Genomic DNA, 14408 nt, shown 5'->3' on the forward strand with positions numbered 1-14408 from the left:
CAAAAATCTTTCAAGAATACAGTTGTTAAATCCTCCGTTGCCTATCCTAAAACAGATTCTTATAAATATGATGAACAAAAGTTAATTAAAATCCCTTTTGCTCATCCTAAAATAGTTTTTCATAAATTCAATGAACCTAATGAACAAAATCAGAAAATTAAAAATTCATCATCTACTTATGTTAAATTTATGACTGTTAAATTTAACAAGAATATGCAGAAATACACATCTTGTAATCCTAAAATCTACAAGTCTATGGACAAAATAGCTATTAAGAAAATATGGGTTCCAAAAGGAACAATAATAGCTAACCTGCAAGGATCCAAAAGAGTTTGGGTTTCTAAGTTGAAAATCTGATTATTTTTCAGCAGGTGTGTCTAGCACTCAAGGCTCCAACAAAAGATGTTAATTTGGACATTGGGTGCTCTAGACATATATTAAAGAATGAAACTTAAAATATACCTAAGAAAAGTGACTAAAATGGAAGAAATAACGAAATTAGTAATTCTTGCATCCTCTCATACTGAAATTGTTTTATTAGTTGATTAAAACATAACTTGCAAGTATTAATCATTCTTTTCTTGTGATATAAGTGATATTTTTTGGTATGAAAAGAAAATATATCCAAATCACTCCATCTTTCTATACTATGCTTTACTTATAGATGGATAATTTGGTAAATCAATTCTCCTAAGAATAACTCTATGAATTCTCTATATGCTTGATTGAGAGTTTTTATCCATGGCATTATTGTTCATTGATCATAGATATGAAAATGTGTACTCGGTATATCTTTGAATATATGCATTATAAATTCTAAGATCAAAGAATTCTTTTTGGTATATAAAATTAACTTATGCTAGTATGGACCTAATCTCAAAAGATCTTGTCATTGGTTTACCTAGATTATCTTCTGCAAGGTCAAAGTTTGCTATGCATGTTAACTAAGGAAACAAACAAGAATCAATTCTAAAATCTAAAGATGTTGTTTCCATCACTAAGTTTTCAAAAGCTTACATTGGATTTGTCCTTGGCAAATAAAATTGAAATATTTTCTGTATTTGCTAAATCTTGTAAAAGTGTTTCAAATGATAAAGGTTTCCAAACTGTGAAGGTATCATGGCACAGTGTTGAAAACCAAAATCCTGATAAAGTTTATACAGAAATTAATTATTTCAGCACCAAGGACACCTTAAGTAAAATAGGGTTAATAGAATTCTTGAAGAATTGAAAAAGACAATTGTGTATGATAGTCATCTACTTAAATGATTTTTAAAAGATATCATCACTGCTTGTCAAACATATGATTTCTATTAGATCTATCTTTGATGAAAACTTCTTTTGATCTTCTGAAAAATAGAAAACGAACTATTGCGTATCTCTCATATTTTTCAGTCGTACATGTTATGCTTGATATGTTCTCTTGAAAAATAATGCCAAATCTAATAAAGATATTTCTATCCTTGGATATCATTCATCAAGCAATGCATATAGAATATTCAATGAAAAGATTTTAGTTGCAGAAATATCAATTCATTTTATTCTTTATGAGACTAATGATTCATTATCAAGATACTAAAATCAAATTATATATGGATATGTTTAATCTTTTACATATGACAATCTGAAAACTTGTTAATAATTAGAACCAAATTGAGTTTTCAGAAATGCACTTAATGAAGAAAAATTGGTGACTACTAAAAGATTCAATCAAGAAAAGATGAATTAGATCTTGATGAAATTCTTGCATGATTAGAAGTAAAGATCACCATTATCATTTGCTTGCTTTATGAGCTTTATATTCTGTCAAATGAATGTGTAGAATATACGTCTATGTGGTTATTTTATTTTTAAAAAAAAAATCTATGTAAAATAACCACCTTATTTGAAAACACTCATTATCAATATGATAAAGCAATATGTGATTTGAAACAAGCATCAAAAGCATGATAGAATAATTATTTCATCAAACACCTAATAGACCAGATTGTGTGATCATTATGTGCCCTTATGCAAGACTTCAATCTAACTCTAATGAATCATAATTTATTGATAACAAATGAATCATAATCTGAATTTTGATAGAAACAATTGTTTAAGGCAATTTGATCGAAACTTAGCTAGCATGCCTTATTGATAATTATCTTAAGCAAATAGAATCTAAGCTAAATTGATGTTGAAAATAAGAAATTAATTTGACCTTGATGAATCTTCCTATTGCTTCACATGCTTGTCCTTGAACAGTCTTGGTTAATGAAACTATCTCTTAGTTCAAGTGACATATGTTTGCTTATGTTTAGGCAATCTCTTGAGTAAAGTGACTCAACATTCTACTATTGTCATATTTTATATTGAGTCATCTAGTTAAAAAATATTTATGTTGGATGAATGCTTTGTATCTTAAAGAAACTAATGACCTTCTTTCAAGAAAGAAAAATGAGAGATCTCAACTTGAAGGATATCTCCATGTAAGATACAATAAACATTCACATGCAAGCAAGAGAGAGGACCTTCTTCAGCCAAAAGTTCATACATAAGAAATCTAGTAGGTATTTGACTGAAGAATGCAGAATGAATTGGTAATTCTAGATACTTCTCTCATAAATTCATTGAGCAAAGTCAATAACTTAAATCTTATTATGACATGATTAAGGTCTTTAATTATTAATTTTTGATATCATGTCTATATATACATATATTGATTGACTTATACTTTTAGAAATTGTTTCATGGTTTGCCCAAACTATAATATATCTTTGCCTATGTCATAATCATGAAATACACAAGTTTATGCATAAAATTTTGATTTAAAATAATTTGTGAGAAGTTATGAATCCTTGAGCACAATGAAAATATTGTTTGCATGATATACATCTATATGATACATAAGATTATTTCATTATTCTGCTCTTTCATGTAAATTACTTGAGAATAATGAAGAGAGAGAGAGATAAAGAAAAGAAAATGGATATTACTCAAGAGATAAAAAATCTAAGCAAAAGCAAGTACTCCAATCTTAAGGAAAAGCAAAACAAGCATAATATACTCGGCATATTTGGAAGTGATAAAATCCATAATTAATTACACTTAAACAGGGAGAGTTTGAAGTGAACATTTTAACCTTTCTATATTGCTCATCATAGGGATGGTGCCAATGGGGAGGCTAGTGGTAGTACCCGGCACTATTTGACCCAAATATTCGGTGTAGGGCATATTAGGGACGGCACAAGAGGGAGGCTAGTGGTAGTACCTCGTGCCCCTTCCCAACTCCACCGGATAGGGAGCAAATAGAGTATAGAGCATAAGAAAGTAAAAATGAAAGACAAAGTTAATAAAAGTATATAAGAAGAATCAAGTCAATTTTTTAAACACTTGAAAACATACTTTAAGGATGAAATCAGTGCAAGATTATATATAAATAGGGAGAGTTTATTTGAAAAGGAATAGATTTGATTCTTGACATGCTTGTTCTTAGTATTTTAATGCATGACTCAACACATGATATATTTTGCATATGGTATGATGTCTTGATTTATGGGTTCTCAATATTTTGTAATGCTCCATGCTTGGACAACTTGATTGAATGTTTGGAATATTACATAAAATTTTTATTTGGCATTATTGAAAAGAAATTTTCAGATTGGTTGTTAACAATCATCATTAAAACCTGAAAGTTGAATAAAGGAGAAGAGAAGGATATCTCTATTTAGGGAAAATAAATTGATTTTGTTCTATCCTTCAACTTGCCTAAATTTGGTATATAATGTTCAAATTCGTACCAAAACTCAACATTTAATACAAAGATTCTGAATATGCTCTTATATGTTTGAAATATGTATTTTCAATCGTAATGATTTAAGATGAGCTATAATGTGGAAGATACATATCTCAAATTATGATTTTGAAAGCCTCAACTGAAAATCTTATGTAGTTCAGAATCTGATTTTGTATACAAGCTTAAACTCAATATGATTTCTAAATAAAATCTTAATGTAAGAAAAACAGAATTAATTCTGATGCCTTTGGTTGATTGCTCCGATACGCATCCAAAACATATCATTTCTTATCTTCAAAGTGTACTAATATTGGTCCAAATGATGTGTCTTTCGATGATCTTGATTGCAAATAAAAATTTCTAAATATATGATTTTATTTTGATATTAAAATGATTTATTGTGTTTCATGTATACATTGCAAAAAAAAAAAGAAAAACTATGATTAAGAAATTGAGTTCTATAAATATATATACCTCAATGATCATCTATATGTTTTTCTCCCCTACATTATTAAAGACTTCCATCAATAGAGTGAATGATCTTAAAACTAGAAATATTTCAGTTCACTCAAATGACTCTAAAAGAAAGAAAATGTAAATGCTTTTGAAAGAAATTGAGCTTCAATTGAATCATTTTCTGATCAATACTTTTATACATTTTCTCTAAGATTAGGAGAAAGCATAACTTGTTCTTAAAGGATTAGAAAGAGTGATTACTATAAATTCTGAATAATTCTAGATCACTCTACATTCTTGATATTACAGAATTTCAGTGTTATTCACGTTTATCACTAAAATCTGAAATTCAACAATTAAAATGATTAAAGAAGAATGCATTTTTTAAGGGGGAGCTTTAGATATTCAGTATCCTATCCCAAAGACACTTTATTTTGATGCATACCTTGATTTTTATGGATTGATTTTGATGAACCTCCTTATGTTACAATACTTGCTTTAATTATAAGTTTATACCTTGAGATGAGTTCTATAAAGGTTGTCTTGTCTCAAACCTTGAGTCTTATGAAAATAAGCTGAAATATATTTTTGAGATTGACAATCTTATTGAACATTATCTTAGGATTCTAAACTCTTAAATGGAATGATCAATTGAGGGGGAGAAAGAAAATTTCAGAAGGAGAGGTCTTATGGAACTTAATTACATAAATCTATAGGAGAGGAAAAGAATACTAAATGAAAAGTGATCCTAATACTCTCCAATATGTATCATCTGAAATTTAAATCTGAAAATCTTTATGATACACCTTGAGGCTTGTTATTTGGTTAGTATATCCTATGCATCAATCATGAACCAAATTACAATTCAAATAGTTGATCTTAAGAGCCTCTAATTTAATGAAAAAGGGGGAGAATAACGTGTTGATTTTTCTTGAGTATCTCTCAGAAAATCTATTTTGGAATTCACTAATGAGTCCTAATTGACTTGATCTTTAAAACTTAAATTGTGCGCCAATTCATATTTTTATGTATCAAATTATGTTTTTTTTTAGGAATAGAAGAATAAAGTCTTTAAAAGAGCTTTAAAAGAACCTTCAAAGCCTTGAACTTTATGTATACTCTAAGATATATTATAAATTGCATGAATTCATATTTTGGTATTTATGCCACAATATTTTTACACCATAAAAAGAACTTTGCAATCATACTTAATATATTGTTCTTATACTCAGAAAATTAGTTAAATTGCTCTCATGTTGATCAAATACTTAATAGATTGGGCACAAGATCTTAAATGAACAAGCTTTCACACTTATTATTGAAGAGAGGTTAGATTTCCACTTCTTGAATTAACCTAAGGAAGATCCCACCTACACTTGATTAGAAAACTATCTGTGGTATCAACTTAGAAAAACTTCTTGAAAACTATCTTAATTGGCTCTGATCTGTGCTCACTAATCTGATCCCAATATTATTGCCTTAAGTTATATGATTCATATCCTTGCAATAATTTAACATTCAAATCAGAGTACAATAAGGAAAAGAAATATTTGAGTGTTCTTATCTTTGTGCTTAATGTTTCCCTATCTTTTTGATGTTGTCAAAAAGGGGGAGAAATATCTAAGTATATGCTATATACTCAGAATGCTTTATTACTTTGAATTGAATACAAATCAGCTTAAAATTTAAATATGTTGATTGTGTTAAGCTGATTAAATCTAAAGCATTATCATGAAGTATGTTTTTAAATATATATGTTTTCTACTTCATGCAACTTAGCTATGTATTACTTCTAGAAATCAATATCTTTTATATTGCATATACTCCAAGTTTTGTCATCATCAAAAAGGGGGAGATTGATGACCCAAAGATTGATTCATAGATTGATTTTGATGATCACAAAACCTTGAAGTATAGATACTAATGTTTATGTTGCAAGGAGAAAGATATTTATTTTGCAAGGAACATAGCAAGTTGGAAGAACACAAGAAGGCCTCCAAAGCTCTCAAGTTGGAAGAAAGCTACAATTTATTGGCCCAAGCTTAAAGTTCAAAGGATTCAATTTGGAAGAGTAAAATCAAAGGAAAAATTCAAAAGAATAGTCTTCGAGTCGACTCCTGAGGATTTCGAGTCGACTCCAATGTTTACCGAGTCGACTCCGGAGAAGTTTGAGTCGACTCCTAGGAGTCACAGGCAGAAAAGTCAGAGAGCAGTTTTCGGGTCTGAGATTCGAGTCGACTCCAGTGGAATGCGAGTCGACTCCGATGGTTGGTAGATCGACTCCAAAGAAAGCAAGAGTCGACTCTCAGCGGAACACAAGGAAAAAGTCAGAGAGCGTTTTTGGGACTCTGAGATTCGAGTCGACTCCCGCATTGCACGAGTCGACTCCGAGACTCCGCGACCATCAACAGACAGAAAACCAAGTTACTGCCTCTGAGATTCGAGTCGACTCCCAGACAGCTCGAGTCGACTCCAAGACAGCTTCACATCAAAAAGGCAGAAGACCAATTTTCAGAAACTGAGAGCCGAGTCGACTCCAAGGAAGTTCGAGTCGACTCCAAGACTGGACGAGCCAAAAGACAGAGGATCGGGAGTTCGGGCTCTGAGATTCGAGTCGACTCCCAGGACAGTCGAGTCGACTCGAGAGGACAAAATTCAAAATTGGATCCACGGACTTCAGTGGATGAGCCGACTCCGAAATTGCCAAGCCAGCTCCAGAAGTTGGCGAGTCGACTCCAGGTTAAGACGAGTCGACTCCCAGTCAAGGCATGCACTTTAATTCAAATTTGGAACAGTAGCCGAGTCGTCTCCAGTAAAGCACGAGCCGACTCCTGCAACAGGCGAGTCGACTCCTGATCGCGCGAGTCGACTCTGATCCCAACGGTAACATTGTCAGGAAATGCAGACTGTGTCCAACGGCTCTTTTTCTTGTCTCTAACGGCTATATTCTTGTTTCCACGCCATCTAAAGCTATAAAAACAAGAAGAGAGCTAGGGGAGAACTTATGGAAGTGGGAGAGAACTTTTAGGGAAGAGATTCCAAACAGATTACAAGGGAAATCTCCCAAAAGCACAAAAGGGCCATTCAAAGTGAAATAGAGGGAAGAAGAGCATCCAAGTGAATCCCAAAGCTTCCTCTCCATCCGTGTGCTGCCTCAGTGATCCTCCACTTCATGCCAAATCAGAAGAGGGTCAAGTAAAGAAGAAGTCGAGCTCCTTCATCTTCCAAACTCGTTTGAGGACTTCACTTTACTCTATTTGCTTATAGTGTTATATTTGCTTGTTTAAGAAGCTTTGATTTATCTTAAACTTTGTTATAATATCTTGTAACTTGATTCAATCACGGGATTGAATCAAGGGGTAAAGGTTTGTTGGTGAGCCAAAGGGAAAACCAACGGTGTAAGGTTTGTTGGTGAGCCAAAGGGAAAACCAACGGGGTTTAGGTTTGTTGGTGAGCCGAGGGTAAAACCAACGTGTAAGGGTTTGATTGTGAGCCCGGAAAAACAATCGGGGTGGTTCTAGTCGGTGAGCCTGGGAAAACCGACCGAGTTCGTTGTGACCTCGTAAAACAACAAGTTGGGTTGTGAGCTTGTAAAACAACCGGCTGTAATCGGTAGGATTATAGTGAAATTCCCAAGAGGTCTTGGGGAGTGGATGTAGGTGCTGGGGTGCACCGAACCACTATATATCTTTGTGTTTGTGATGCCTTATCTCTTGTATTTCATGCCTTCCATTCATACTTGATTGTGTAATATCTCTAGCTTTGTTTTCTATAGAGTTATAAGTGATTTGCTTAGCTTCCACTCTATTCTTACCATACACATAGATTAAGATTGATCATACAACTATAAGGTAATTTTAGATCAATTGCACCCTAAAGCCATAATATAATTGCTCTAGCTTAATCTTCCACTGCTTTACTTGTAATTGCCTAGAGCTTAAGTAAATAACATCCTATTATTCTGCTGCAGTCTATTCAAAGTAAAAATTAGGGAACATAATTTTTAGAAAACCCAATTCACCCCCCCTCTTGGGTTGTCACCTTGGGCAACAAACAATTTGAACGATTCATTGTAAGGGACAAAAGAACAAAGTTTGCAAACTTGTTAAGTCCCTATACGGTCTCAAAGAGGCACCTAAACAATGGCATGAAAAATTTAATAGAACTATTCTTTTCTTTGGTTTCGCCATCAATGATCATAACAAGTGTGTGTATTTCAAAATCATCGAGGATGATTGTGTGATCTTTTGTTTATACATCGACAATATTTTGATCTTTGGAACTTCTCTTAAAATCATATCTGAAATCAAATAATTCCTTTCAAATCACTTTGATATGAAAGATTTAGGTAAAGGATATCATCCCTGGGATAAAGCTGATCAAATTTTTTAAAGTTATCACTCTCTCCCTTGCTCATTCCATCAAGAAGATGATTCAAAAATTTGGTTACTCTAATCAAAAATCTATATTTATCCTTTATGATCCAAGTATTCATCTCAAAAGGAATTTTGGTAAACCAATTAATCAAATCAGATACTCCCAAATCATAGATTATCTCCTATATATGGCGAACAAGACAAGACCGGATATTGCCTATGTTGTAAAGAGACTAAGTAGATATACTCAAAATCCAAATCAATCTCATTAGTCAGCCATTGAAAGAATATTCCGATATCTTAAGGGAACCCTTGAACTTTCTCTCTTTTACGATGGATATCCTGAGGTGGTTGAGAGTTATAGTGATGCAAATTGGATTACTGATTCTCTTGATCTTAAGTCAACCATCGGATATCTCTTTCTTCTTGGTGGTGCTACCGTTGCTTGGGAATCATCCAGACAAACTATTATATCTCGGAGCACTATGAAGGCTGAATTATTTGCTCTAGATACCACGTGTACTGAAGCATAGTGGATTAAAAATCTTATCTCAAAGCTACCATTAGTACCTAAGCCAGTTCTATCCATATTAATCTATTGTGATAATAAAGCCGCAATGGAACTGACAAATCAAAAGAGTACTAACAAAAAAATGAACCGGCATATCTGAATTCGTCATAAATTTGTAAGACAACTCAAAAAGAGTAATAAATTTTTTTTGAAATTTGTCAAGTCTAAAAAAAACTTGGCAAATCATTTAAACAAGGATTTGTCTAGGAGTGGAATCCTAGAATCATCGAGGGTGATGGGGCTTAAGCCCACTATTTGGTCACCGACAGTAGATACCTAACCTCTGTGATTGAAGATCCCATGAAAGATGTTCAATATAGTAGAAATGAAACTGGTTGAATAATCATCTCAAGGCATATTTTTCAGAGTATATCTCCTTTCATTCTTATGATGAGTGCTCTTATCAGTAACAAAAATATATATTGAAATGATTGAGTTATACTCTTAATAAGTCCAAAATAGAAAATCTGCAAGGTATTAGGTCACAAATACTCTTAGAGGACTTACTTATGTGAGAAATATCATATTGGCCGTGACAAGAGGTTTGGGCTAACTATAATAAATTGCTCATAAAAAATTAAAATACTAAGCATAAGGTCTTTAAATGGCGCTGACCGCATAAAGACCCATTTGATCCGTACAGTGTGTGTAATAAGTAAAAGTCTGAGTCAAAGAATCTAGTTCAAAATCTAATCCATTATGGTTCCATCAAATAGAGACTATCAACACTAAATGAGATTCAAGTCCATGAGACAACTCACTCTTTGCATAGTATAAGTTGCCCAGATATTCTACTATATAATTTTCAAAAAAATAAATCTTTTGTGGAGGATTGTTGGAGTTTTAACTAGAAAAAAAATTTAAATTTTTCTTTTTCCTTATTTTAAATATTTTAAAATACCCTTTTGTGAGATGCCTCTTTTAGAAGAGTTGTGACTCTTCGAAAAAAAACGTTGGCTTCCAAAATGATACGGTATTTTCAAAACATTACGTATCTTTAGAACCATCGCATCTCTTTGGTCTTCGGATAGAGTCTATAAATAGACTCACCGGGATTAATCCTTATCCAATCCAATCTCTCTCTCTTTCTCACTGAGTTCTTCCACTCTTCAACTTTTTGCTTCTATCTTTTTTTTTTATCTTTTTTTGCTTTTCTGAGCATGTGAAAGAGTCGGTCGGGTTAAGTCTTCCCAACGATCGTGCTCGTTAAAGGATGATCGAGCTGAACCGGGTTATTATACCTTAGGGACGAGATCGCTGCAAACCCGCAAGTAGGGGACGAATCACATTCTTAGGGCAGTGTATATCACACGCTTCGATTCAGACAAGCTCTTTTCATTCTTCTGAATTTATTTTAGTGAATTAATTTTTTATAATGCTATTATAAAATAATAATATAGCAACTTTTAGGCAATAATTTCTCCAACGCCTCCACCATTACAAAATTTTATCATAAGAAATGGCTCCTTAATTAAATCATTCTGTGGACAAACCTTGATGATTTTTCCTTGGGCTCCCCTAATATCATCCCTCCCACTTGGCCTTAATAATAACATCTACGTAGGTCTTTCTCAAGAGAGGAAAAAAAAAAGATCATGTAGGTCAGCACCCCCTGAGCTCATTCCTTTTGACAACTTGGGCCAAATGGGAGGGCTAGGATTCATGTAGGTCCCACCAATTGTGACTAAGCTTCACCTAAACCTAATTCCTTACTGATGAAAACCGTAATTACCACCCTAAGTTGTGTTTCCTTCTTTCCTTCTCTGCTCGGAAATCTATTGACCTGTAACTGCATGCCACGTGTCAGAGCCACACCTAATCATCTCTCCCCCTTGCTGACGTGTCAATCCCTTCCTTTCACTACAAGAACCCATAGAATTCCCAAAATAGCCTCCTTCGCCCGTGCCACGTACGTGAAAGAAACACACCTAACCCTTTGAACCTGCGTCGCGTTACAAGAACTTAGAGAATTCCCAAAATAGCCTCCTTCGGTCGTGCCATCCGCACACGTAAATAATCCTGATGGGGGATTCTGGGAATAAAAATATTTTGCATGTACGATATGGTACGTTGGATTTGTAGGTTTTAAATAACGGTGTTATAACAGTCATTATAATAAATTTGGCCACAACCATTACTTGACTGCAATAATTAAATAACGTGAAAAATATCAGGGCCATTATTTTATTCTAATCCCATTATTTTTCATTATAATGGATCATTATTTATGTTGTTTTTTTTTAGTTGTGCTTCCTTGTCAATAAACAGTATTTATTCCAAATCTCAATTTTTTTCTGAAATTTTCCTCTAAAAATGATTGTACTGTCCAAATAATTTATTTGTTTTATTTAATGACAAATGAAAGGATAGATGACATCATCATTGCATGTTCTCATATCATGACTGTAATGACTGCAATTTCATAAAATATGAAAACTTGTTTTTTGAAATAAATAACAGCCGTTATGACCGTCGTAATGGTCAATAACAGTTTTAATAGGAGACCATTACAGCGTGATTACACCATATTTAAAGCTATACTTTGAAGATGAACTTCTACATGTCAGTGTTGGATGGTGGTACGCGGGACGGTGCAAGCTTTGTTATACAGGATCCGCACTTCAGGATGGTGGCAGTAGGCGGCTGCCAGTTGTTTGACATATCGGTTTCCGGAACGGAGTGCGGACTGTCTGGACAGGTCTCCGACATATGCGGCAGATGCTGCAGACCAGTTTGATTATCCTGGAGGACGATTCGGCCACGGTTATCGGATGGATTCAGAGGGGGCCAACGGACGAGAACACGGATTACCTCCTGATCCGGGATATAGGGATGATGATGAGGAATGGGGTGGCCTTTCAGGCTAAGCTTGTATTCAGAGAGGCCAACGGGGCGGCCGGTTGAGTGGCTGCCTACGCGGCTCACCACTCAGGATATCCCCTGTGGTCAGGAGAGGGAAGCTGCCATGGGCATTTTGCGAGCTTGTGTTTTTTTATTTTATTGAGTGTATTCATACACGCATTGTATGAAATACCTCGGAAAAAAAAGGGGTTGTTTTTAAGTCCTATATAATATCTGGATTATGATGAATTAATTAGTACTAAAAAGTAGTAACGATGAGACCAATGAAATGAGGATGCGTCTCCCATGCATAAAGCCTTGACATGGACTCTTTTTTTATTTAACCTCAAAACCCTATAAAGACCCACTCATCTCCCAGCCGAAGGCAAAACTAAATTCAAATCGCCGTCTCAGTCCTTTGTTCTCTTCTAAATACTTTCTGCTTCTCTTTTGCCTGAAGTTTGCTAGTCGTCTCATCTTGGAAACCCTACTAAAAGGTATTCAAGATCTCCCTACACTCTTGAAGTCTTTTTTCTAACTTTAGGCCCCTAAAATAGCTTTTCAACTAAAGGTCTTGTAGGAACAATGGGGAGGTCGCCATGCTGCGACGAGGTCGGCCTAAAGAAGGGGCCATGGACACCGGAGGAGGACAAGAAGCTAATGGAATTTATTCATAAGCAGGGTCATGGGAGCTGGCGGCGGCTCCCGAAGCTCGCCGGCCTTAACAGGTGCGGTAAGAGCTGCCGGCTCCGGTGGACCAACTACCTTCGGCCGGATATCAAGAGAGGGAAGTTCTCTGAAGAAGAAGAAAAGCTCATCATCGACCTCCACTCGGTTCTTGGGAACAAGTAATAATGCTTGTCTTCTTACTTTTATCTTTGGCAACAAATAAGTTAATACCATGTATAACATATGACTATATGATGAAGAATTATTCAATTGGAAGCGAAACTTTTGAGTCACTTTTGTTTTTATTTTGTTGTCCAAGGTGGTCATCAATAGCAGCCCGCTTGGCAGGGAGGACGGATAATGAGATCAAGAACTATTGGAACACCCATCTACGGAGGAAGCTCCTTCAGATGGGTATAGACCCGGTGACGCATAGGCCGAGAACTGATCTCAATCTTCTTGGTGCCCTCCGTGATCTTCTCCCAACCGCCAACTTTGGAAACTTGAGTCATTTGGATAATGCTTTTACGCTACAGGCGGATGCTGCTCTCTTAGCCAGGTTGCAGTTGGTGCAAAACCTACTTCGGGTTGTAACTAATAGCCCAACTTCAAATATAGATTTGATGGGTCTCTTGGGATCAGCCTCCCTCAGGAATCACCAATTGAGTTACCTCCTGCAGTTAAGTCGCCAGTACGAGGGGCTTATCAATAGCTCTCTCAGCCCTCATGGTTCAATTCAAATGCCTTCAAGCCTTCCAAATTTGGGCTTCCAAAACTTATTGAATAATATTCAAGCATACAGCAAGTCAAGCCTTTCTCTCAACGAAGGAGAAGTGGTTGCACAGCTCGATGCTTCTTGCTTAAGCGAGCATAGAGCAGAGAACAATGGTGTCAGTGCTAATTCTAATTCCTTCCCAACTTCAAATTCCGCACCTTCACTTGTTCCAGCCTCTCCAGAGGACACCCACATGGATCAAATGCAAGGTCGACTCATCACCTCGAGCAATGTATCATCCATCCCAGAACCCTCTGAAGCTTGGGAAGACCTAAATTTAGATGATCTGAGCAGTGACTTTGGGTGGAAAGATTTTCTAGAGTAAGCCATTTATATTCCCATACATATGTTTTTTTGTTAATTCTGAGAAAATATATGGCGTCGTACAACTTACTAGATTTCTTTTTGTTATTGCAGCCAAATGCCGTGGTCCGGTGCATCATAGAGCATTTAAAGGAGCCATTTGTCCATAGCAGCAAAAAATTCGTGGTTATTTTAAACATTCAAAGAGTCCAAAATAGTGTTTAGAGGTTATGAAGCAAGACTTCTGATATATGTCAAAAGTTCATGTAAACTCTTTATACGAGTTTCTTCTTTCTTACCGTTCTCCTTTTCCCCCTATATGTTTTTTTTGGTACACTTGTAATGGGGTGTTAGCTACGTTTGATATCCTTAATGAATGAATCTCTTTTGTCAGGTTTTTCTCACTTTACTCTTATCCATCTTTTTAATTGTTTCTGAGAACTGAGGAGAGCCAACATGACAAAAGTAAAGACAGGATTAATGGGCGCGCGGCTGAAGAATTGGATAAACTGTATATTATTTGAAAAATAGTTAGTTGGAGTTGGAGATGGCTTGTGACAGTGGAAATATAAAATGAAAGGGACAAGCTTCTGGAACTCAAGGCTTATGTATTAATAAGCTGAAAGTTTGACCTTTGGTAAA

At 35.0% G+C, this 14408-nt stretch overlaps 1 protein-coding gene across 1 annotated transcript; it reads left to right on the plus strand.

Moving 5' to 3' along the window:
* Nucleotides 1-12395: 12395 nt before the first annotated feature.
* On the plus strand, nucleotides 12396-14159 carry LOC103696194 (transcription factor MYB53-like). The gene is made up of 4 exons (XM_017840389.4): nucleotides 12396-12516; nucleotides 12591-12867; nucleotides 13008-13784; nucleotides 13881-14159. Exons 2-4 carry the CDS (start codon nucleotides 12605-12607, stop codon nucleotides 13906-13908), a joined length of 1068 nt encoding a protein of 355 aa, XP_017695878.1. The 5' UTR covers nucleotides 12396-12516; nucleotides 12591-12604; the 3' UTR covers nucleotides 13909-14159.
* Nucleotides 14160-14408: the final 249 nt, after the last annotated feature.

The sequence above is a fragment of the Phoenix dactylifera genome, chromosome 16 (genome assembly GCF_051530095.1).
Source record: "Phoenix dactylifera cultivar Ajwa chromosome 16, Ajwa_hap1_PhDact_Kaust_v1.1, whole genome shotgun sequence".
NCBI lineage: Eukaryota > Viridiplantae > Streptophyta > Magnoliopsida > Arecales > Arecaceae > Phoenix > Phoenix dactylifera.

Bases quoted from the DNA above. Each gene is read 5' to 3' on its own strand.
- LOC103696194 (XM_017840389.4), top strand. From the start codon at position 12,605: ATGGGGAGGTCGCCATGCTGCGACGAGGTCGGCCTAAAGAAGGGGCCA. The intron at 12,868-13,007 runs GTAATAATGCTT...TTGTTGTCCAAG, and splicing joins CACTCGGTTCTTGGGAACAA to GTGGTCATCAATAGCAGCCC. The intron at 13,785-13,880 runs GTAAGCCATTTA...TTGTTATTGCAG, and splicing joins GGGTGGAAAGATTTTCTAGA to CCAAATGCCGTGGTCCGGTG.